This window comes from Diospyros lotus, chromosome 1 (genome assembly GCF_014633365.1).
Source record: "Diospyros lotus cultivar Yz01 chromosome 1, ASM1463336v1, whole genome shotgun sequence".
NCBI classification, from domain to species: domain Eukaryota; kingdom Viridiplantae; phylum Streptophyta; class Magnoliopsida; order Ericales; family Ebenaceae; genus Diospyros; species Diospyros lotus.
In genome coordinates, this window is record NC_068338.1 from 42365959 (window position 1) to 42391854 (window position 25896).

Sequence of the window (25896 nt, forward strand, 5' to 3'; positions counted from 1 at the left end):
CTGCTACAAATGCCAACCACAACTTGCAGCCAATGATGGGGAGAATCCGGACAATTGCCATCTTTTGCCACCAGTGCATGGGTCTCCAAATAATTTATTTCATAGATTTGTGAGTAACCCTTAGCAACCAACCATTCCTTATATCTCTATTCTCTTCATTGTGCCACTTGCCTTACATTTTAAATTAAACACCCATCCACAACCCACAGGTCTTACTCCCTTTGGTCTCGGCATCATATCCCAAGTTTAGTTCTTTTCCAAAGCTCTCATCTCTTCTTGCATGGCTTGTGTCCAATTCTAATCCTTTTATGCATCTTCAATTGTTTTAGGAATGGCAATGGCATTAAGAGAAGACAAGAAGCTTTTATGTTGGGGTGAGAGCCAATGATAGGAAATGCAATTAGCCAGTGGATGTTGTATACAACGTCTAGACCCTTTTTCTAATAGCAATAGGTAAGTCCAAATCACTGGGAATAGAACAGGAATAAATAGGTGAGTGATTTCAATACCTAGACTAGGAGCAGATATTGGCACACGCTAGGAATTCGAAATGGGCTGACATCTTCTCTTGTGTATAGGGAGAGCCTTTAAATCTGACAGTAGGTGGCAAGAATGGCTATGTTGTAGGGGAGTCACCCTGTTCTTGTGTGTCCTGCTCACCAAAACCTGAAACTGAGGAATCAAGAACGTGAGGGTTTGAGGCAGGCTTGGGTTAAGGTTCATCTATGGCTTGCTCTATTTCTGGCTATCTTAAAAGGGCCAAATCCAAAGTGGGAAGGTCACCACTGACAATCTCCCCCCCGACCAAGAAGAGAAGAATCAAAAAAGGGTTGAGTTTCAATGAAAGTAACATCCTTGGACACATAGAGTTTTTGAGAAGGAGAATAATAGCACTAGTATCCCTTTTGGGTAGGAGAGCAACCAAGAAAGATGCACTTAAGATTCCAAAGATCAAATTTGTCTCTATGTTGTTTAGGACTATAAACAAAGGACACACAACCAAAAACTTTGAGAGGAAGAGAGGTAGGAAGACTGACATCCAAAATGTGAGAAGAAAGACATTGCAATGGATTTTGGTTTTGGAGAAGTTTAGAAGGAACTCGATTAATGAGGTGAGCAGTAGTTAAAACTGCTTCCTCCTAAAAAATTTGAGAACAGATGATGATGATGTAGGAGGGCTTGAGTAACAATGAGTAAATGTCTCATTTTTCTTTAAGCAACTCCATTTTGTTGGAGAGTATCAATGTATGTGGATTCATGAACAATGCCTTCTTGCTGAAAGAAATGATGAATATGTTGATTAAAATAGTCCCTTGCATTATCAGTACAAAATCTCCTAATAAGGGACCCAAACTGGGTGGAAATCATCTTATGGAACAATGGCAAAATTGTACTAATAGTTGTCTTATCTTTTAAGAGATACACCAGGTCATCTGAGTACAATCATCAATAAATAAAATGAACCATCTAGCCCCAGAATAATTAGGGACCCTAGATGGTCCCCAAACATCAAAATGCACCAAAGAAAAAGGAATGGAAGAAAGTTTATTACTAATTGGATAGGACACTTGGTGATGTTTGGAGAATTCACAAACATCATAGTGAAAGCTAGTAACAATTAAACCCTTAAATAAAGAAGGAAACATAGTTTGTAGCAAACAGAAAAGAGGATGGCCTAAACAAAAATGATGGAGTTAGATTTTAGTCATGGTAGGTGTAGTTTGGGATGAGTAGGCACGAATAGACTAGTCCCCTTTAGAAACATCACAACCCTTCCCGAATAATATAGCCCATTTCATTCCTCAGCAGCCCTAATCATCTTCCCTATGCCCAGTTCCTAAAAAACACAATCATGGGAGATAAAACAGTATGACAATTAAGGTTTTTGGTCAACTAGTGAATAGAAATAAGGTTGGTAGAAAGGTTAAGGACATGAAGAACATTTTGAACAAGGAGTGATGCATTGAGTATAACACTTCCCTGACCTAATATAGGAACTATGTGACATTGGCTATAGTTATTCTTTTGGAACTAGATACAAGTTTATAGGTTTCAAAAACAATTGAGTCATAGGTTATGAGATCAGTAACTCCTAAATCCAGAATCCATAAGCCATTTCTAACAGTTTGTGAAGTATTAAACTTCTCAGAATTAAGACATGTACTTGTCTATGCTAGAGAGCAAGAACCAGTTTGAATAGTTTTCAGGAATGATTTCAGCTTACGAATTTCTTCTGCAATGAGTTCACCCAATTCAAAAGTTGCAGTAGTATATATTTTTTCTGGGGTTCTCTCAGGTTCCTTGGTTGTGAGATGGGCTTGAGCTTGATTTCTAGGTTGTAGATTTTGGAAGCCTCCCAAACTATTTAAAACAGTCTCCTTTCCATGAAGTTTGAAACATGTATTTCTGGTGTGCTTTGGTTTCTTGCAGTATAAACACCACAAACCTTCCAGACTTTGTTGTTGTTGTCTAGGGTGAGAGTCATTTCTTCCTTGGTGTGACCTGGAACGTGAGACATCCACCTTGTTGGAAATCATGGTTGAGCCCTCAGGATTAGGTTCATCAAGCATAGTTATTCTTCTATGTTCTTCATTGCTGATCATTGAAAAAACTTCATTCAGAGATGGAAGTTTTTCCTTGCCAAGGATTTGAACCCACTCATGATTGAGACCAGCCAACATCTTTATGTCCCTTTCAAGTATGGAAGTAAGAGCGGTAGCATCTTCACTGCACAACGTCTTTATGTCTTGATAGTGATCTAACTCAAGCTAGTAACCATTCATTCTATTGTAATAATCAGTCACCGATAGAGATCCCTACTTGGTACTGCCTATTTTTATTTTAGTCTCAAAGATAATAGAGGCACCTTGTACCTTATAATAGGTTCTTTTTACTATTTCCCAAATATCCTTGGTTGCAGACAAAAACATGTAGTTTCTACTTACCTCTAGTAGCATAGAATTCCAGTGCCAGGGCATCAACATTGAGTCCTCAACGTCCCAAGCAACGAATGCCGAATCAGAGGCCTGGGGTGCTGGTCCAATCAGATGGTTTATCTTTCCTCAGCCTTTCAGAAAAAGTTTTTACCAGTTGAGACCAATGGAGATAGTTCCTACCATCCAGTTAGTATGAATAGTGCATCTCTTGTAGCTCACTAATAGGAGTATTAGCAAGTGGTTGTTCAAATGGAGCAACATCTACTCCAGCCATAGGAGTGTTTGTCTTAGAGATTTCTGACATGGAACAATAGCTGGTAGGTATATTAGGCAATAAAGGCCAAAAGAGAGTAAAGCAATGAAGGCAACATTGCGGTGATGAAGGCACACAATAATCAGATAATGAAGGCAACAAGAAGAGTGAAACTAGGGCTCTGATACCATGTGAGGAATAGGAGAAATAAAACTCTATATTATCTTTTACATGTGTGGTACAGCCCTATTTATAGGGTTAAAAATCTACACCATAGGAAAAATTACATTTGTGCTAAACTAGGAAAGATAGGTTGTACAGAAAAATAGAAAAGGCTGACTGTACAGAAAATAGGAAAGTATTCAAAAAAGATAGGTAGGTAATTACTTATTAAAATCAGTCTCTAAACTAGGTATGATTTGGCCAATCAATCCCTGAAATTAAGGAATGATTCCAGTCAAACATTCCTTATGTTCTGGCCGGGAATCAACAATTTCCGATTACATATGCAAACACTAAGTGCATAAAAAGAAGACATGAACCAAATCAACCGAAAAAAAGTCCATGACTCAGTAGGAGAAAGCTTAAACCTCATTAATTTAGATAAGGGAATCTGCAGAATGAAAATTCCAAAACTAGAGAGTGATGAGATAGTGTTACACTAGCAAAAATTAAATCCAAAGTAGCAATATTTACTGAACTAAAAACTAAATATAAGCTTCATCATAATATACACATCTTTCTACTAGCATCCTAGGCATGCAAGAAAGATAGAGAAAGACCTGCTGTAGACGAGCCCGCTTCTGAAAGATTTGGTCCTCAAATACTGCAACTGACTGGATAAAATGTTCCACCCTGTCTACCAAAACCTGAAAATGTAAATTACAGACTTCAGGACAAGCTTTAGGAAAAATAGATACCATATTCTAGACTGATCAAAATGGATAATATGCCAGAAGTCTTTCCACATAATAAGAAGGTTTTGAATCGCATTATCTTGTGATAATATTTTTCAACATATATAAGTTGGTCATCAGAGTACCAAAATTTTTTACAATCCAGATTTTCTGCAAGAAATATTCTATCAGACCTGAGAGTGTCTAACTTCTTTTAACTTGCAAATGAAAATTTCCCAGGAACACTCCCACAGTCTAGAGAAGGAATTAAATGAACTCAGAGGGAATGAAGAGCTCAATGAAACTAAAAAACTAAACACCAACAATCCATCTTGGTTGGTTATTTAGCCACGAGCCAATCAAAAGAATCACATAACTGCAAGTACATATTGTAACTCAGCAAAATTCTTTTTAGTCCAATTATGTTGTTGATCCATATATATGGATACAAAGAAACATGCTCTAAAAATGGGTGTAGTCAATGAGAATATTATGTTCTAAAAGTGGTAACGGGGGCATCCCCAGTGCACAACGCTCCCCACTTCATGAGGGTCAGGGGAGGGTTGTTTTTGTAAACAACTTAACTATTGTTTTAAAAAAAAAGGTTATTTCCACAACCTGAACCCATGACCTTCCAATCACAAATGAGCAACCTTACTTTTCTACAAGGCCTTAGAAGTGGTAAGTTTTAAAATGCCATGTGTAAAGAGAAACAAAGAAAACATGGAAAAGGAGTTAAGCAAAATACTAAAAGAAAAACATTACCTCACCCGCATCTGTAAGATAACCTCCCATAGCAGCAAACTCCTTTCTATATATGTACATCAGCAGATTAATAGCACCCTGAAATAGAAAATAAGTGAGATTTACTTAACACGGTGCAATAGGCATATGTTTCCAGCACCCATATAAGAATACCATAGACAATGTTCTGGTCAATTTCTATATGGAAAGGACATTAAATGTTTATAACATCTAAAAGGTGCAAAGAGAAGTTCAACCCATGACTTCAACTGTAAACCACTACATACAGATTCCCAGTCAGTCACATACCTCGCGAATTTCTAGTGTTGGCATATGAGGAAGAAAATCATTGCCGACAAAAAAACATAGAAACACGAAATCATCCACCAATCGCTCAAAGTTGATCTCAAATGGAGGGTTGGGAATTTCCATATCATATCGTAAATATTCACGTAACACCCAGAGGTTGAGGAACTGGCCAGACAAAAAGTTTTGTAACATTGAAATTAGAACGGGCAAAACAAAACTTCAAATAAAGCATAAAAAAATTATTAACCAACCTGATATTTCTTCTTGTGAATTGGTGTGTTTTCGATGACCTTACCATTAACATCTTTATCTTGGTCATTTGGACTACCATTGCACTCAGCAGCAAAATGACCCACTTCACCACAAAGGAAACATTTCTCGTGCTGCCCAGGCAGAGTGATCACCTATAAAATCAGCAAAAACAGGCTTGTAAAGAAATCATGGTTATTACATAAGATGGCAATACAAGGGAATTTTAAAAAGCAGCCACCTACCTCTCTTAATAGTGAGAAGTGAATTTCATGTGTAGCTAACGACAGCATGATCAGGTCAGCATCCTGCTTGAGATAAAGTTACATTGTTCACATAGAAAGTACCAGATTGCAAGTTTACAATGGACATGTAAAATCAACCCCCTTTAAGTTACCTGCTAGGATGTGTGTGTGTGTGTGTGTGTGTGTGTGTGTGTGTGTGTGAGAGAGAGAGAGAGAGAGAGAGAATCCAAGGAAGTTCTTTTTCACTAATTAAAAAATAAATCATGCCTACCAGTCCATAGATACAGTGCCTCGTATTCAGATTAAAACCAGGAAGGTTCCGTTGTTGTCGGATGTAATGCATGATCTTGTGTTCACCCTCACCAGGAACATTTGAATCGGAAAGAATAACCTTAAAATAATCACGCAATGCAGCCCCATAAATAAACTAACACGGAGAAAGCATCCCGAAAGCCAGAAGTATGAAAAAGGAAACAGAAGGGATTGCTGCATGGAAAAGTAATCATCTTCAAGGGACAAATGGAACGAGAAAAATCTAGAAACCAGTCTACCAAACCTTTGTGCCCTGCCAACCAGGATTGTGGTTCAACCTAGACTGCACATAATACTGAAGTGCCATTGAGAGCACAGCCATGAACTGTGTGCCAGGAGTTATAACATTCGAATCAGATGTTTCATTCTTTTCGTTAAAAGTCAGAATCCTTCCCTCAGCTTCAAACTGCTCCCTCAATCTTTCCTCCTCAGCTTCCTAAAGATGAAAAGAAAAAGTTCACTGTCCTTCCCTACAATTCGGCATGGCAAGAACAAAATAATCTTACAGCTTCAGCCGCTTCTTTTGCAGCTCTGAACCGCCGGGAGCGTTGCTGATTCATTTTCGCTCTTGGAGCAACCCCATCTGCAGAGTTAAAGGTTAAGTAGACTGAGTCCTGGAGTAACTAGGAAGTTAAGAAGGCACTCTGGAAAGAGTATCTCACCAATTGCCATATAAAGAAGCTTTCTTGGCCGAACCAGTGAAAATAGATGGTCAATATAACCAAATATTGATTTAAATACATCACTGTAAGTGGCTGGTGCAGGCTGCAATGGCAAAGAATGTATCCTCATACAGTGTCGCATTAATAGACCAGCAAAGTACAGATACAAAAGAAAGGCAGAAAAGTGATGTAGAATTCATTTTCAAAATAATAAGGCAGTTTCATATTAACCCATACAGATTTCCCGATGACATTACCAGTCAGCGACGTGGAATAATTTTTTAGTACAAGCAACTTCTAAGCAAAATATACCAAATCCCATTTATCCTTGTAGCCCATAATTCATTACCTTGATGCATATTAATGCAAGGATAAGTAGTAATGTTCTGGAAGTACCATTTGGAAAAGAGACCCTCGGTAATCACAGTAGAAACATAGTCTAAAATACAACCTTCATCAAGGTTAGCATCTCCTTTCTTTATCTTTTTTTTTCAGATGAAAAGTGTTGTGCCTTCAGTGACAGCTGTAAGTAGAACAGACAACGAAAACCAAAAATTATAGCTTTCTAAGATGGTTTTACGTTGCAAGTTAGGCAGCAATCTCCAACTCGTGTTCCTCTTGTTCAAAAAGATACGTATAAGCTTCCTTTGTCGACAGTGCATGCAGATATGACAACAGAGATATATGGTTATAAATAAGTCAAACATTCTGTACAATCTCTAATGTCCACAACACTCGCATTAAGCAGTTAGTCTGCAGACAAGCTAGATAATGATTTAAAAACAACTAATACAAGCCTCAAAATCCAATACATGGCCTGGGTCAACTTACTAGTACCCAATGGCCCAAACTTCGCCTCAAATTCACTTCACAGCTAAATTCACCTCTATAATTCACGGACAGATAAATTCTATCCATAAAATTCTCCAAATAGATCTCACTTTGCGATATTAAAATAAACATTGTTAGGTTCCAGTTCTAATTTCATGCTATAGTACCAAATTGTCCATCAATAATATCCAACATTACTAACACTATGAGCTTTAATATGCGCATCTCTTCATGCAGCGAATATAAATCCATACAAATATATATGTATATATTTAAAAACAAACTTAAACCTCAAAGCCTAGTACAAAAAACCTCTCCTCCCATGTGTGTGTGTGTATATACGTGGGGATAATTCATAATACAGCGTAGCTCATACCTTGCCTGCAGCGTGAAAACTGTAGGATGATCATCTGAACCCATCTCTCAACTACGTATATGCATAATCCAACAATCGTGCCAACTGTTTCCCAATATACCTTAATTCCTAGGCCCAGTTATGAATCCCCGTTAATATTAAACAATGTACAAAGAGGAAGAAGAAAGTAAACGGTGGATCGTTCTTCCCCTACACAATGTGTGTTAAATTTACCTGTCAAACACTAAAGACGAAGTCGAGGTCCATAGCAAGAGTATGATTGAAGTAGATTTCTTCCAAGAAAGAGATTAAAGTAGACTCATACCTTGCCGTCGGGGTGAAAACAAGGGTGGATAATCCCATTCATGTCGAGGTAGAGATTATCGAACTCGAAGCCGTTAGGGTTAGGTCTGGAGACGTCGACGGGGACGAGGACGCCATCGCCGTCCTCCCGAGGCTCCTCCTCTACCACGTCGGCGATTGACAGAGGGTACCGATCCGCTAGCCACCGATAGAAAGCCGGCACTCCCATGACCGCTGCTGCTTGCGGCGATCCGTTCGGCGGCACAGATATGGCAGCGCCGATGCTACAGTGATTTGGTACGGCTTTACTCAATGTTGAACCGCCTGGACCTGACCCGAGTAGCGGAGCTTTCAATGGATATTCTGATGTGAAATTTTACTATCAATCATAGATTTGATGGCGCGCGCGGTAGAATCACATAAGCAGGTAAAGAGTATTAAAAGAGTTCAATCATACTTAGCAATTAAGTTTAGTTTGAATGTTTTTTTTTTTTATTTCACTTGAAATGCCATAGTTTTGTTCCATTAATCTTAAAAAATGAGTGAGTTTTTCACTAAATTTAAATATGATCGTAATTTATACATACTCAAGGTTAGACATTCGATGCAATTTATATGAAACTTATCTTTCAATTAAATATTATTTTTTATCAATAATTTTGTCTTTTAAATTATCACATTAATTTAAATTTTAATATTTTTTATAAATTTTTAAATATTTTATCACTATACCAAATTAAATGTTCTTAACTTGCAATTATTTAATAAATATCCAATTGATTAGTGCTGTGATTTCATAAGTACTTATAAATATAACTTCCATGATATCATTATTTTAAAATTGAACTTATTAGTAATATAATAAGAATATATTTATTAATTTAGTATTATTAAACTATTAAATAGGGTATTCAGTTAATTATTGTGCTATTGAGGATATTATTATTAATGTTATAATACATTAATATTAATGTTAGTGTGGTATCATATAACTTACGACAAATTATTGTCTTAATTTTAATTAGGCTATTACATGATATGTTACAAACACATAATTCATTATTACTGTGGGTTGTCATATCTACTTTAGCCTCCCAATCATTGAGCTATACTTATTAAACAATCAAACTTTAATGCATGTAGATACTTTTCCATGCCCATCAAGACACAACCTTCAACTAACAATGACTTGAATTTCTCTCCAAACCAATGCAACGTCTCTCAACTAGTTTTTTGTGACCAATTTTTTTGTTAAATTTGTTGTCTCTTTCACGTAAAATAACAAAATAATTATTTTTTACTATATATACAATTTTTACAGATGCAGATCGCAGGTTATTTTCACTCTCACAATTCGTGTTTGGTCAAAATATTTTGTTTTCATCTTACTTTAATTTTTTATTTTCTTTATACATGGGAACCGCTGATCTAACATCTTATATTTTTTCAACTTGTAATAGTTTTTTTTAAGAGAACAAGAAAATGATATAATATAACAAAATGCTTCAACGAGGAATTTGTATGTCGACTAACTTGGTTTTTAGGGTGGGAAGGATAATGACAAATAAAAATGAGAACATAGTCATGTTTATTAAATAAGATATTAACTTATTAAATACTTTCATGATAGTGCACGATCCTTTTCTCGATTTGCTTACGATATCCAAATCTTTATTTATACCTATTTGTCCTTTTATGTTATTTCATTTCACGTTACAAAGTTTTGCATTTGTCTATTATTGGTGTATTTTGACTTTTTTTTTCCCTAGTTATTTATTTAATTTTTTTTTATTCCTTTCATGACATTGCATGTGCTGCTAATCATCTTGTCTATGAATCTCTTTGTTATATAAGTCTTTTGACTAAGGCTCCTTTAACTCTTTCTGTCATCCTAAGATATTCCTTTACAACTATATGCATAAAAATCAGGTTTATCTCATTCTTTAATTCCACATCATTTTCTTTGTCTCGTTTCTCATTTTCCTTCGTACCATGTTTACGATAGTCTAATAGTTTCATTCAACCAATTTTGTATCCTTCATGCAGTCAACTAGCATTATATCGTGGTATTTGACAATTTCCTCATGCATCAAATTTCATCTCAAAATGGGATTGGTTTTAGTGGTTGGAGGTTATTAAAATTAATAGTTATCTCCTCCCCTTTTAATCGTTATGTGGCTATTTGTTGGCCATTAACGGGCCAATTTTGTCATTTACTGAAGCTTTAAATCTAACATCATGAAATTTAATAATTTGCTAAAACGTCAAATTTTATTGTAGAATTAAGTTATTGTTGGCGGGTAACAGGTTCTAACTTTGCATTTTTTCTTTCAATATTATCTTTTGTTCTGTAAGGTCCTTTGTGTATTTAAGATATTTATTGTTGTAATTCCATTATTATATATTTTTTATTTATATCCCTCATTATAGTTGTTTATCGTAACGAGAGTGTTGTAATGTTTATTTGTTTTCTTGCGAGTTATATTTTAGGTTGTTCTTTTATAAGCCTTCGTGTGCTTTTTCTTGTTTAATTTTGTTTATTTTAAAAAATTAAAGAGAATAAATGATTAAAAAAATGTAAAGGGAAAAACAAAAACTAATTACACCGCCAGACAAATTTTAATGATTCAAAATTGGCCAGTTCGCAACTAACCAAAAGGTGGAGTAGGAATGCAAATAAAGTACAGAGAGCAGTACAAAAGTCAACACGCATAATCAAATTATCGTCCATCCCCAGCTGTACTTCATATCAACCGACTCAACCTTGAAATGGTACCAAATGGCCAAGTGGCCCACCTTCCAATTGTATTATTTTTTTAATATTTGATCTTCTTGTATCACGATATATGTATTTTTTTATTTCCAATTGTATACTTTATACAAATACCCTTCTGGCATAGATGCCTAATCTTAAGGGGTTTATATTGAACAGGTACCACTGCATTACCCACGAGGTCATTTTTTTTTTTTACATTATATGTAAATTTAATTTATTAAAAAACAAAAAAAGTAATATACAGCTGAAACCGTATGACATGTGTAGTATTTTTTATTATTGAAATTATGGTCACAGAAATATTTTCAAATAGCATATACTGTTATCATGTACAGATAAAATTCAAAATTATAAATTTATATTTTTAACCAAATAAATGTAAAATATATATATTTAAAAATTAACGCGTGTCGTGAAGATCCTACTATATAACATATTGTTAATTATATATATTAATACTTCTTGATTATATAATACTTTTTGCTAATTACATATATATTGATGTTTAAGATAATAACGAGTTTTATTTCTTTTGAATTTATTGTAATTATCAATTAATGTATAAAAATAATAATATTAATAGTAAATAAAAGTTGTACTGTATTGGCCCTATTTGTTACACCTTAATTAAAGAAATTATAACTTATAACTTCTTAGATTATAGTTTCTAAAACTTAGAATAAGTTGTGAACCTGTTTGTTGCAACTTCTTAAAAGTTGTGGTTAAATAGTTGTGGTGTTTGATATCATAAGTTGTAAGATAACTTATGTTTGTATAATTGTCCATAATACCCTTTGTAGTTATAGAACGATAATTTAAAAATTAACTAGTGTAAATGTATAAGTTTCAAGTGTTATAAAAAAATTAATTAAAGTACAGAGAGAGAGGAAGATGACGAGAGAGAGGAAGAGATCTGAAAATAGAGATGACCGTGGAGAAGAAAAACCCATGATTGCGTAGATAAAAAGGTAATTATTTGTTAAAAATAAGGGCAAAATTGTTATAAAAATGTAATTATTTAAGCAGAAGTTGTAAAAGTTGGGGTATCTCAGCTTTGAAAGAGCGAGTTTCTACCCCTTCTAAAAGCTAGTAGAAACTATAAGTTATAATTCTATAAGTTAAAACAAACACTACATCCTAATTTTTTTGAAGTTAGAAGCTAAAAGTTACAACTTTTAAACTGCAACAAACAGGCCCATTAAAGGCTTTGCTACTTGTACAAACTTGGTTAATGAAATGATAATCGAAATGAATTAAATGTCCATTTTATCCCTGTAAAATATTTAAAGACCAATTGAGTTTATTTGCAATTGTCTTATGCTCAAACTTCATCCATCCATTTAATTTCGTTATAAATGAAGTTTGATTGAGCCATATCGAACTTTATCTATGGTTCATTAATAACTTAAAAATTGTGAAATTAATTAGTAGAGTTGTTACTTGATTAATAATATCATATGACTGGTTGTAATTGATTTTAATTTAGCTGGTTGAAGTACTTATATTCTCAAAAATATTAGAAGTTTGTGCTAGAAAAAAAAAAAATGCTCTTGAAGTGTACAAGTTGGTGGTGAAGGAGATGCGATCATGCATGGCCATTGCTGATGAAGAACCAATGAACAATAAAAGGTGTGATGAGAGAAAAAGAGATAGAGTAAGCAAAGAAAGAAGTTGAAATTTTGGACAGATATGTGATTAATATAGGATATTTTTGTCATTACATTATCTATATGTCAACTTACATATCTAAATAGTTTGTAAGGATAATATTTTTTTTGTATTAATATTGTTATTATAGGAATATTTATTTTATTTTATCACATTAGTTTTTGTGTAAATTTATTATAAATATTATCCATCTTATAATTAAAAATTATAAAATATAGTATAATTAATTTTAAATTTTATTTATAAAATTTAATTCAAGGTTGTCATTAAAATTAGAATTATGTTAGATGTACATTATTTTTGTATATCTTAAATTATATAAAAAGGTATTATAATTAAAATACTTCTTACATCACATATGATTTATGAGGGATCTTATTATTATTGATATATTTTTATGTAATTCAAGCGTATGGAAACTGGAAAGGTATATTAATAGATTTTACTTAAAATTAGTCTTTTGCAAATACCGAGAGGCGGCGGCCGGGGCGGAAAGTCTGACAGATGAGACGGGCACACAACATTCGGACGATTCTTCCAACTTTGGTTTCGTTTTCTTTCTCTATATATTGCCTCGCTTTGTGCGGAGAGCCTCCACCCCGGCCTCCGTTTGGCTCGTTGTTGACTCTGGGAAGACGTTTCAGCGGCGATAATACACGTAGGTTCTGTTTCTACTTTCGAGTATTTGATCTTTGTGTTTTTCATCCATAAATCTTTACTCCGTGGATGGTGATGTTTAGTGCTTGACGAGTTATTGTCTGATATGTTTCGTTTATCGCGAAGATCATGAAAAACTGTAGTTCGGTAGTTCACTTTTAACTTTGTGAAGTCGATTCTGAGACTACGGAAGAACTGCTGCTGAGACCTGGCGAAAATCAGAAGCCGAAGTAAATCAGAAACGCAAATGCGATTCATTTCTATTTCTAGTTGTTATCGGCAACAAAAGATTTGATGCTAACCTTCCGTGGCTGATTATTTTCGACGGCACTTTAATTGGAATTGTTGTCCCGTCCGCTTTCGCTTGATTATTTTGATGTTTTATTGTGCGTATTATGTCATATGCGCCTGTATGTGCATTGGATTAGGCGTTCTAGAAAATCTATGCCGTCGTTCTGATTATTCCAGCGCAAATACTTTGTTTCTGACTCAATTTTCACGCGGGAAACAAATTCTAAATTTTTTTATCCGGTCACGTGTCAGACTCAGTTTTAATGTTTCTAATCCCTCTTTCCCTCATCCAGCAATGCTATTTCCGATACTTGTCCTGATTAATTGTACGACCTTCAGGAAAACTTTTTGATTTTAGGCTTAGATCTGTTTGCTATATGGTTCTGTTTTCTGGATGGTCAAATAGCCTCTCTTGTATGTTTTTTGAAAATCGTGAAGAAAACAATACTCTATGAGCATGTGTTGTTTTCCAGTAACTTGCGAAGAAAATTATTACTGAAAGTAGATTTGCACGTTTGAACTGAGCCAAGCATTTGGATGGATGTCAATTGTCTGGGAGCTTTTATCCTTGGATTGGACCCAGGAGAAGAAAAGATACAGAGGATTTGAAATTGTGGCGCTTCTTCTGTTCTTTCTCGAAGTATGTTCTGATCGTTATTGCTGATTTCTTCAACCATTTAATTTTGCAGTTATTTAACCAAAATGGCTGAGGAGAAACTTCAGATTGCGAAAGATGTTACTGGAGTAAGTTTTGTTTATCCTTCGCGCTTGCCCTTTTTTTGACAATACAATCAGGGGTGAAAGTTCTGATCACAGTCATCTTTTTGTTTTGACTTGTACAGTTGATAGGTAAAACACCATTGGTTTACCTCAACAGCATAGTGGATGGTTGCGTTGCTCGTATTGCTGCCAAGCTAGAGATGATGGAACCCTGCTCTAGTGTCAAAGACAGGTAATGATTAGACAAGTTTTGCTCTTGAGCTGTCTGATATGTTTGCACTCTCTTGCTTCATGGTGTATTAATCTTTATAATTTTTGCACTTCATACTATGGGATTTCATTAGTAGATTTTGACACACAATCATTCCTGGCTTGCAGGATTGGATACAGTATGATACAAGATGCAGAAGAGAAGGGCCTCATTACGCCTGGCAAGGTTAGCCCACGGTGATTTATTTTTAATGGGGAGACCCCCCAACCTGTTATATAAACACATATCTGGACGGGATTTTATTATGTGACCTCAACTGTTTGCTGTGAATGGATTGAGTACTGTTATCTTTTTGTGCACATATCAGTTTTTGATAAATAATTTTTTGTATACATAATCATTAAGAGTATAAGCATTAAAGTATCCAGTATTCTCACCATCTTTGCCTGAATGTGGCAATCCTCATTGTTCATAAATCCGTGGACCCAAGCACAGAGTCCTGTGTATTCAATCCAATTATGAACTGTATTGTGTGGTTGAACAGAAAGAAAAACATCAATTTGCTGCAATTATACCTGTACACTCTTTGTGTTTCATTCTGCAGTGTTTATGTGAACCTGACCAACTCTTCTTCTTGTTGTCTACTTGAATGGCCATTACTGAAGAGTGTCCTCATTGAGCCAACCAGTGGCAATACTGGCATTGGCTTGGCGTTTATGGCAGCTGCTAAGGGTTATGAGCTGATAATCACCATGCCTGCTTCTATGAGTATGGAAAGAAGAATTATTCTTCGTGCTTTTGGAGCTGAATTGGTGCTTACAGATCCTGCTAGGGGAATGAAAGGGGCTGTTCAGAAGGCAGAAGAGATACAAGCAAAGACCCCCAACGCCTATATTCTTCAGCAATTTGAAAACCCTGCCAACCCAAAGGTATTTTTGCACTAATGCTTCCTGAGTCTCTGCCTGTCATAATAGGTAGGTAGTTGGTCAGATATATTAATCATTTGACTGATTCATTGGTTAGATTCATTACGAGACCACGGGACCGGAGATCTGGAAAGGCTCAGGTGGGAAAGTGGATGCCCTTGTTTCTGGGATTGGTACAGGAGGTACAGTGACTGGTGCAGGAAGGTACCTTAAAGAGCAAAATCCTGAGATCAAGGTAAGCGCTTTTCCATTTTCTAGGTTAATTGGAGAAAACGATGACACTTGAAGAATTCCCTCTTACAAAATGAAACCAAAAATACCTTAATTAATTTTCTTACCACATTTTTACCCTTCTTTATTCATATACAGATATATGGTGTTGAACCAGTTGAAAGTGCCGTTTTATCTGGAGGAAAACCTGGTGAGTTTTGATTGAACTAATGTTTAGGCAATCCTCACTAGGCATGCATAACCTGTTTTTGGGATGTTGCAGCTTCTAAAAACAACATATCCGGCATGTAGGGTTGACTATATGAATTTTAGCTATATATGACCATATTTTCTGTAATGTCTTTATATCATATTGAGTCTCCTACCAAAGTTGTTCTCGACTGCAGCTCCGATATATACAAATAAGGAGAAGACTGCATATTTGTTGGTTACTTTTGTTGGTTACTGACGTCCAAAATAAAAATTGTCAGACCTTGGTGGGATTAAGGTTTATAGTGATATTTGATGTAGAAATTGGCATGTGCTGGCAGATATGCAACTATATGCATGGCAATCATCATAAGTTCTTGGGGGGCTTCTTCCCTCTGTGTGGGCCTTATGAGCAGAACAGTTTTTTTTTAAATATATATTTTAAGAGTATCCATAGAATAAAATATATTACAGGGATCCTGCTTCAACTTGTCTGCTATCCCTGTGAGCCTTGTGGCATTGTCTTAGAATTCTATGTTTGCATGTTTACAGTCTAACTTTACATATGGCATGATGTAATATTTAGGCTCCCATAAAATCCAAGGGATTGGTGCTGGCTTCATTCCTGGCGTACTGGATGTCAATCTGCTTGATGAAGTTGTTCAGGTAAGCCTCAAGGATGTTCTGATAAGGCATACTCATTCTATTTTAGCAAACAACTGGATGAATCTTTTCATTCATTCATCATGCTTTGCTATCATGATGAAAAAAAGAAGCAAATAAAACTAAGAAACCTGAACAAGAGAGTTATCACAGTTAAAAAAATAATAAAAAAGATATGTTTTGCTTCACCTGCAACTTGGCATTTAGATAGTTTTTGGGCTTTTATGCACTTACATGCCAAACAAAGGATGTCTTTTTACTTTCCATCCAATGGCTTAAGTACGCATTTGCTGTTGATGCTTTTGGAGTATGGCATGGGGAGGGAGTTCCCTAAAACAAGTTCTAGAATTCTTGATTGGTTCACTTGTCAAATAAACTGGGAAAATAATGATGGATCTTGAAATGTGCCAAGGGGAATTCCTTTAGTCAAACTGAAAGAAAAAAAGGTGAATGTACTACTTTACCTGGCTGTATGTGTCCAGATTTATGCGAGAAGTCATCGACTTAATTATTACATAAATCTGTTTCCCTATCCAGACCTCCCAGCGTTGAGAGCCCTAATGCAGAGGCTGTCACTTTTAGCCATGATCACAAATAGGTGTTACACTAGAGCATTCTTTCTTATATAGGAAAGCTTATGACATTTTATTTCTGTCCCATCATATATTGGTATTTGTCATCTATCGGATTCAGTACCCATTGTGTGATAGTAATGTTGAAACATTTTGCAGGTATCAAGTGAGGAGGCTATTGAAACTGCCAAGCTTCTTGCTTTGAAAGAAGGTTTGCTGGTAAGAGCTTAACCATTCGAATGATTTCAGGAGTGGCATATAGATAATTTCTTACTTTTCTCTTTTTGAAATAATAAAATGCCGTAGACATCTACAGTCCAAAAGTCTGACGGTACTTGTGGCAACCTGTATTGCAGGTAGGAATATCATCTGGTGCTGCTGCAGCTGCAGCAATTAACATAGCTAAGAGGCCAGAAAATGCTGGAAAACTCATTGTTGTAAGTTTAAGTTTTGACCTCACTGGTGCAGTGCATACATTATATACTGCATTTTGTTTTATGACTTCTCGCATCATCATGTCCAGCAATTTTTGTACATTTTTCATATCTACTGGTAAAAGCAATGAACGCCCATGCCTTGAAGCGTTTGGCTGATTCAAACTCCAGTTTACAGACCTTGATCACAATCCTGGGTGTTTCATGTTTGGATCGAACATTCTTAAAAATATTCTGTCATTTCTTTCTGTCAGGTGGTGTTCCCCAGCTTCGGAGAGCGTTATCTGTCATCGGTGCTGTTCGACTCCTTGAAGCGGGAGGCCGAGACCATGCTCTTTGAGCCCTGAGTTTCTCTGAAGCAGTAAAAGTTGCTATCATCTTGTGATTGCTGTTTGTGGCTTTCTCCCTAAGTTCTGGTACTAATAATAGTTGGTAGATGTTTGTATTTGCAAAATGGTATGATGGCTCTAGTTTCTGAAAGAAAATTAAGTTTGATAGTGCTGGGTCTTACCGCTTTGCTTTGTACAAATGCTTTCCCGTCACTGAATAAGGTTTTGGATGATCCCTTTCTGAAACCATTGGGTATATAGGATCTGCATATTTATCTTTAAATGGAAACAAGACAAAGCTATTGTAATTTTAGTTTGTCAACGTGGGCTGCTAGCCCTGTGACATGTTGACAATCTATCTTCGGCCCGTCACATTCGTTCGATTTGCTGACAATTTGGACTATGGTTTGTTTGATTGTTCGATTTTTGATATTATGGTCCTAAAAAACAAACATTGGATTTTTGTTCTTTAACGGGAAGATTGTTTCGTGTGGGACTGGGAGTCCTATGATGGCCTGTAAGTTACATTGGAATATTACACACAATCGTTATTGACGTAAACAGTTCAGCCCCAAAAAATATATATATATTATCGACAAAAATTGCACCATCACATTCAGGTCAATACGACTTAATTAGTTCAGCCACTTGGGCAAGCGCAATGAAGCACCCCGTTCACTTCGCCTATCAGTATTTATGTCCTTGTTTTTATTTTTTAAATATTTAGTTTTTTAAATCCTAACAATTAAAGTTAAGAATGATGTTTGATAAAATAAAAATGTGTATTTTGTTATATATAAATTTATCATATCATTTTTGATTGACGACAATATTCATCCAATCTATTATTATTAAAACAAATGCACAATTTGATGTTATCTCTTGATACAACTTTTTTAATTTTCCTAAGATATCTTTTATGTAATGTAATTTATAATCTCTTAGTATAATTAACTTATAAACATCCTATTATCATTAACCCAAGTCTCATTTTTTTAATTTTATTTAAAGAAAATAAAAAACGGTACTATAAGTATCAAAAGTACCAAATGAATATTTATTGCAAATCTTTTACCTTGTGGTGTCCACATGCATAATATCGGCAACTTTTCAAGTTTTTTTTTTATTTATTAAAATGACTTATTGGTTGTTTAATATTGAGATAGTGAAGCATAATCAATTAAGTTGATGAAAGAGGTGATCAGTTAATTAAATAAAAAAATAAAAAAAGTAAATTTCACAAAGCACTCATAAATTTATTTAAATCTTTTATTATCTGTATGTTTTTTTTTTTTTTAAAGATAAGACTTATTTTGACGAGAACAAACCATATGAATTAACAAATTTACCCTTATATTTAAATTAGATCTCTTTATCTCTCTTTCTCTTTTGTCCAATTAAAAACTAGGATTTTGATCAAAATTTAGATGGTTTGATTAAAAATCCACGTCATTTCATCTTCAAAGAAAAGTCAAGAGATGAAAACTAGAAGATAAATTGTTTGTCTAGGTTTTATCTTTAAAGATAAACCCATAGCTTATTTTCAAATGAACAAGAAACAAAGATTGAGGAAATGAGATAAATAATAGGAAAAAGTTAAAAGAGAGAGATAAAAAGAGACCCATTGGTGACGATGGCCACCGATAACCTCACAAGATATCTAATTTTTTAAGTTGGAAGACATATATGAGACTGAATAAAGTGAAGTGGAAATACGAGAGAGATAAAACAATGATAAGATATAAATTTGAGGATGTTTTGATTATTTACAAAATATTAACAATAGTTTTTAGATGGTAGAAAAAAACCTAATGTAAAATTATAAAAGTCAAGAAAGGTTGATAGTGTTTCTGAAAATATATGGGTGGTTAGTCTAATTTAAGTAAACATTAAGGGTGGTTTGTAAAATTTATTCCAACAAAATTTAAACACAAAAATTTAGAGTAAATTTCATAGCCAGTTTAATTAAATTGCACCAATACCTCTGTAATTTGGTAAATGACTCTAATAACCTTTTAGAATCAACTATTTTGTCTTTGTATGCAAATAACTTATTTTATCTTTCCTTTATTTTTTTCCTTTTTTTCTTAATTTTTCTTTCTCTTTTACACAAAAAATGTGTAAAAAAAAGGATAATGGTCTAGGGACAATCTTATTGTCTCTTTCTTTTTCATTCTCATTCTCCTTCTATTTCCCTCTCATCTTTGTCTTGTTCATAGAATTAAACTCATATAGGTTTCAATCAAAACTTAAATGGTTCGATCAATCAATGGTTGAAAAACATAAAGAAAATATTAATAAATTCGATTTTCTTGCATTTTTCTCGATATGAGTTTTACTTGATGAGGGTTAAAACAAAGAAATCTAAATCCAAATTTATAGGCTAGTTCTACGAACCTAGAGACTGCAAAAATTATGGGTTCAATCAATATTCAATCCAAATTTATGGGTTAAACATTTATTCCTTTATCTCTATCTTTCTCTTTCTCCCTGTCTATCTCTATTTGATAGTGTTTTCAGTGAAAATTTATTGAAAACTCCATTGCTGCAAGGTTTTTTCTTTGTTTCTTATAGGTTTCTCTCTCTTTCTGTTTCTCTTTTTGTCAATTTTCAATGGAATTTCACTGAAAACCCAAATACCAAAAGAACTAATTTGTTTAAGTTTGAACCAACATTCTTAATTACCTCTAATTTCTTATTATTTTTTTAAATATTTTATAATAATAGCATAGACAAAAGTATTTTGAGAATTGAAAAAAAAATGAACAAGTAGCAACCAATAACAAGAGAAGTTAAGAGATCCACATTAATAAAATTCAAAAGAAGCCTGTGTTATTTTTTATTTAAAAAAAAAAACATAAGTGCGTTGTGTGCAATTTAATTAAAAATGAGGGGAAGACATTTTTGTTAGGTCTTTTGGTTTTAATGCTTTGATAATAATATTTTACTTAAAGCTATTGTAATTTTACTTTGACAACGTGGCACAATTAAGATGCTGCTAGCCGCCGTGTGACATGTTGACAATCTATCTTTGGCCGTCACATTCGTTCGACTTGCTGTCAATTTGGACTTTTGGTTCGTTTGATTGTTCCATTTTTTATGTAATGGTCCTAAGAAAAAAAACATTGGATTTTTGTTCTTTAACTGGAAGACTGTTTCTGTGGGACTGTGAGAGTCCTACGTTGGCGTGTAAGTTACTTTGGAATATTACATACGCACACTCATCATTGACGTAAACAGTTCAGTTTAAAGGAAAAAAAAAAAAAAAAACATTATCGACAAAAATTGCACTATCACATTCAGGTCAATACGACCTAATTATTTATGTCCTTGTTTTTATTTTTTTAAAATATTTAGTTTTTTAAAACAAATGCACAATTTGGTGTTATCTCTTGATACGACTTTTTTAATTTTCTTAAGATACTCTTTTATGTAATGTAACTTATAATCTCTTAGTATAATTAACTTATAAACATCCTATTTATCATTAACCTAAGTCTCATTTTTTAAATTTTATTTAAAGAAAATAAAAAATGGTACTATAATTATCAAAAATATCAAATGAATCTTTATTGCAAATCTTTTACCTCTTGGTGTCTACATGCATAATATAGGCAACTTTTCTAGTTTATTTATTTATTTATTTTATTAAAATGACTTATTGATTGTTTAATATTGAGATAGTGAAGCATAACTAATTGAGTGGATAAAAAAATGATTAGTTAATTAAATAAAAAATAAAGAGTAAATTTCACGAACCATTGATAAATTTATTTAAATCTTTCATTATCTGTAGATTTTTAAAAAATATCTATTTGGACGATAACAAATCATATAAATTGACAAATTTACCCTTATCTTTAAATTAGTTCTCTTTGTCTCTCTTTCCTTTTTGTCCAATCGAAAGCTAGATTTTTGATTGAAACTTAGATAATTTGATCAAAACCCCACATCATTTCATCTTTAAAGAAGAACCCAGAGGATGAAACCTAGAAGACAAATTGTTCGTGTAGGTTTTATCTTCAAAGATAAATTCATGGTTTATTTTCAAATGAACAAGAAACAAAAATAAAAAGATGGAGATAAATAATAAAAAAAAATTGAAGAGAGAGATGAAAAGAGACTCATTCATGGCCACCAACAACCTCACAAGATATCTAATTTTTTATGTTGGGAGACATAAATGAGTGAATGAAGTGAAAGTGGAGATACGAGAGAAATAAAACAATTATAAGATATAAATACAAGGACATTTTGATTACTTACAAAATATTAACAATAATTTTTAAATGATAGGAAAAAATCTAATGTAAAATTATAAAAGTCAAGAAAGGTCGATAGTGTTTATGAAAATACATAGGTGGTTAGTCTAATTTAAGTAAACATTAAGGGTGGTTTGTAAAATTTATTCTAACAATATTTAAACACAAAAATTTAGAGTAAACGATCTTGCTGAGGTGTTGCTCATTATGCCCTCAGTTGTGATCACATGTTCAAGCCTTGGCCACAACAGGGCACATCCTTGATTTACTCCCTTATAAGCTGTGGGATCGATATATAAGGAGCGCTCATGATAGTACATAATAAAAAAAAAAACAATGATCTAACAAGAACTTTATTGTCTCTTTCTTTTCCATTTCTCATTCTCTTTCTATTTCTCTCTTATCTTTGTCTTCTTCATATAATCAAAACCCACATGGGTTTCAATCAAAACTTAAATAGTTCAATCACTCAATGACTACGAAACACGAAGAAAATACTAATAAATTTGATTTTTTGTACTTTTCTTTGTAAGAGTTTTACCTCATGAGGGTTAAAACAAACAAACCTAAATCCAAATTTATAGACTAGTTCTACAAATCTAGAGACTACAAAAATTATGAGTTCAATCAATATTCAACCCAAATTTATGGATTAAACATTTATTTTTTTATCTTTATATTTCTCTTTCTTCCTATCTATCTCTATTTGATAGGGTTCAGTGAAAATTTATTGAAAACTCCATTGCTGCAAGGCTTTTTCTTTGTTTCTTATAGGTTTTTTTATCTCTTTTTGTTAATTTTCAATGGAGTTTCACTGAAAACCCAATCAAAGAACTAATTTGTCCAATTTTGAACCAGGATTTTAATTATCTCTAATTTTTTATTATTTTTTTAAATATTTTATAATAATAATAGAGACAAAAGTATCATTAGAATTGAAAAAAAAATTAACAAGTAGTAACCGACAAGAGAAGTTAAGAGATACACATTTATAAAATTCAAAAGAAGCCTGTGTTATTTTAAAAAAAAAAAAAACCAGAAGTGCGTTGTGTGCAATTTAATTAAAAATGAGGGGAAGACCTTTTTGTTAGGTCTTTTGTTTTAATGCTTTCATAATAATACTTTTGAATTAAAAAGGAAAATTGAAAATGAAAAAGAAAAGCAAAATAACAAGACACGAGCTAGCCCATGAAAAGGGTCACTCTGAAAATTACCACACGTAGCGGCTCATCATATTATTTTGCGTTCGGCTGCACGGAAACAAACAGTTCATGGAAAAGGCATTGGGGAGGGGCCGCGCGAGCGCAGCAGGCCCCCGCTACCAGAAATTAAGACGTACAGTCTCCCCCCCATTGGGAAAGGAGATGTTAGGCTGAGTGGGCTTCCGTCATGCGTGCAATGGAAGCCACCCCTCCTAGGCGAATGAGCCTTCTTGATCGCCCATTGGCCCCGTCCAGGTATGTAAGTTTTGCGCCGGTCTCTCCCCTCCCCTTTTCTATTTTCCTTCTTGGCTCCTTGCTTTCTCTGCCGTCGATGTGGGATCATGTTCATTGGCATGCACCCTCCACTTTACTTGGCCTGCCCATTTATTATTTTAGTATTACCTTGACCAGCCCGTGATTCTGATGTCAACATAAATATTATCAAATCTAATCACAGTGTCGGCTGCTGCTTAATTAATTCGCAATCTGACGACGGTGTCACTTAATTTATATATACTAGTTCATCATGATGCACGATATTTTATATGTATTAAATTTATTTAAAATCGAGAACATTATAATTATAAATTTTATTTTTAAGAACTATATATTTTTCATAAATTAATAATTAATTTAATATATGATAAATATAAATAGATTATATAAATAATAAATAATATGACAATATATAATAAATTAGTAACATAAATAATAAAAATATAAAATATAAAATATAATAAAATTTTCAAAAAAAATATAACATATGATAAATATAAATAGTCTATATAAAATATTAATTTTATCAAAATAACTTAAACAACTTATTTAAAATAATTAAATTTTACCTAAATAATTAATTTAACATAACCTACAAATTAATTATTTTTCAAAATTAAGTAGTAACATAAATATATATAAGATTTGTATTTTTTTTGCATGGTTCTAAAACTAATTAAGGGTTTTAGAGTTTTGAGTGATGGCTTTATTGAGAGAGAATGATAGGTAAATTACGGAAAAATAAAATAAAAAATTAAATTTATTTTTTTTAAAAAATACTTGGCAGTTGGTATTTGGCGGTATTACTTGATATCTCAAAATTTTTCCCGATTTAAAAAAGTTTTCTTTTTTTGTAATTTATTTTAATTAAAGTTTTTTATTAATATTTAAAAATTAATAATAAGGATTATATCTTACCTCTTCATATACCAGGATACTTACACATTCTCCGAATAATATTCAACCATGAATAAAACTATTTACAAGTTTCAAGATTACATGTTTTTTATAAATCTAGATTTAATTAATGACCTATAAAAATTTTATTTCGGGTAAACAAAAAAAAAAAAAAAATATCGAAATAGAAAGTGAAAATAAGGGGGAAAAAAATTTGGCGGCTATTTTGTTATAATATATATATATATAGATAATAAGTAATTTTTATTTTTAATTAAATATTTGATGAATTTATGATAAATTAATCAAATTACTTTAAAATTTTAAATAAATTATAATAAACACACATTATTTAAACTTTTTTTTTTTTATGTATTTATGAGATTTGAAAATTTATTTTATATTATTTAACTTGCGTGTCTGTGTCATAGAAGCCAAAAAATATTTGACATTCATCTTAAATATTTTAATAACATGCTCCCAAACAATGCCCGGGGGTAACCCTACAACAGTGGAAGGGTTCCGTTGGTCAGGACCTTCCCCGCATATATCACCCTTACCAGTGCCCATCTCAATCTCCAGAAACAAAAAAGAAATATATATATATATATATATATATATAGGGTGGGGGATGCTGATTACACTTGTATTATATAATATAATTAAAATGTCGCTAAAATAGTAAAATAAGACAATGAAACCTATGACTAAAATACCTCGGTGAGAGAAAAATATTCTTGTCTGTACTCCAAATGATACCAATAGCAGGGTCGTGTGTGTGTACATAAACATACCCGTACGTTATCATATATGAGTTGCTTCTATTATTATATATCGTGCATACATGTACTTGTAGTCAATCAGTTCATCGTTCTCTAGTCAATGCTCAATGCTCATACACGCATATATAGATTAACGTCGAGTTGCAGACTGCGAGCGGAAAGCATCCAAGAGGCACGCTGAACTTTAAAATTCTGTAAGTAATTGTTATCTGATCACTCATCTGGAGAAAATAAGCAGCTTTCCTTGTTCCCCATGGAATTTCTGGAAATAATAATTGTCTTTGTTTTGTTTAAGATAATCTTGTTGATGATTTCTAGGAAACTGCTTTGCTGCTGTGTTCGGAAGTTTGGGTTTGGGGAACGTGTCACAATTTTGGCGGTAAATCTGCACTTTTTCTATGGTTTGATTAGTGGTATTGTGGAAGTTTGACCTTAGTTTGTTGTGATTATTCCATTATTTTCGCCAAATGGTATGGTTATACTTTGCAAATTCAAGTTTCTCTGTTACAACGTACCAGTAACTCCAATATTTCGTCTTCGACATCTATCAATTGATTGAATGTTATGGGAAAACTACTGATTTGTCAGTTGTTCAAGTGTTCTATGTCATTGCACCATCATTAATTTGTTGAGGCAATATTGCCGGAAATAGTTTATAAAGTAAACAAAACTTTCATGTGTATGCTTGACAATATGTTCATTAGGACATTATACC

The 25896-nt window shown here is 33.3% G+C and overlaps 3 protein-coding genes and 1 pseudogene across 70 annotated transcripts in view; 2 read left to right on the forward strand and 2 right to left on the reverse strand.

Annotated features, from left to right (window-relative positions):
* Positions 1-8485, reverse strand: part of LOC127802299 (5'-3' exoribonuclease 4-like) — a 55299-nt gene extending 46814 nt beyond the window's left edge. For 2 of the 21 annotated variants that reach the window (XM_052338111.1, XM_052338095.1), the window contains exons 1-10: positions 8118-8483; positions 6607-6709; positions 6451-6527; positions 6189-6380; positions 5904-6023; positions 5633-5695; positions 5390-5542; positions 5139-5303; positions 4851-4928; positions 3972-4058 (exon numbers count right to left, since the gene is read on the reverse strand). In XM_052338111.1, coding sequence (XP_052194071.1) covers positions 3972-4058; positions 4851-4928; positions 5139-5303; positions 5390-5542; positions 5633-5695; positions 5904-6023; positions 6189-6380; positions 6451-6527; positions 6607-6709; positions 8118-8324 — 1245 coding nt within the window. In that variant the 5' untranslated portion in view covers positions 8325-8483. The other 19 variants (XM_052338028.1, XM_052338054.1, XM_052338120.1 and 16 more) reach the window with 19 other exon arrangements.
* LOC127802447 (cysteine synthase) overlaps positions 1-18192 on the forward strand; it is a 38329-nt gene extending 20137 nt beyond the window's left edge. The window contains exons 1-11 of one of the 3 annotated variants that reach the window (XM_052338275.1): positions 13017-13201; positions 14177-14231; positions 14330-14439; positions 14586-14643; positions 15084-15347; positions 15442-15579; positions 15714-15765; positions 16351-16430; positions 17159-17218; positions 17356-17436; positions 17688-18192. In XM_052338275.1, the coding sequence (XP_052194235.1) occupies positions 13044-13201; positions 14177-14231; positions 14330-14439; positions 14586-14643; positions 15084-15347; positions 15442-15579; positions 15714-15765; positions 16351-16430; positions 17159-17218; positions 17356-17436; positions 17688-17780 (1149 nt within the window). In that variant the 5' untranslated portion in view covers positions 13017-13043 and the 3' untranslated portion in view covers positions 17781-18192. Of the gene's footprint in view, positions 1-13016; positions 13202-14176; positions 14232-14329; positions 14440-14585; positions 14644-15083; positions 15348-15441; positions 15580-15713; positions 15766-16350; positions 16431-17158; positions 17219-17355; positions 17437-17687 lie in introns of those variants that run through there. The other 2 variants (XM_052338282.1, XM_052338288.1) reach the window with 2 other exon arrangements.
* Positions 1-25896, forward strand: part of LOC127802068 (cysteine synthase-like) — a 185882-nt gene that overhangs the window by 8051 nt on the left and 151935 nt on the right. For 3 of the 46 annotated variants that reach the window (XM_052337789.1, XM_052337890.1, XM_052338001.1), the window contains exons 1-2: positions 25212-25375; positions 25500-25560. The exons of 40 other annotated variants lie outside the window; for them this stretch is intronic. The gene's annotated coding sequence lies outside the window, so the exon portion shown is untranslated. Of the gene's footprint in view, positions 1-25211; positions 25376-25476; positions 25561-25896 lie in introns of those variants that run through there. 3 more of the 46 variants (XM_052337825.1, XM_052337896.1, XM_052337850.1) reach the window with 2 other exon arrangements.
* Positions 23312-23489, reverse strand: LOC127793605 (U1 spliceosomal RNA; annotated as a pseudogene).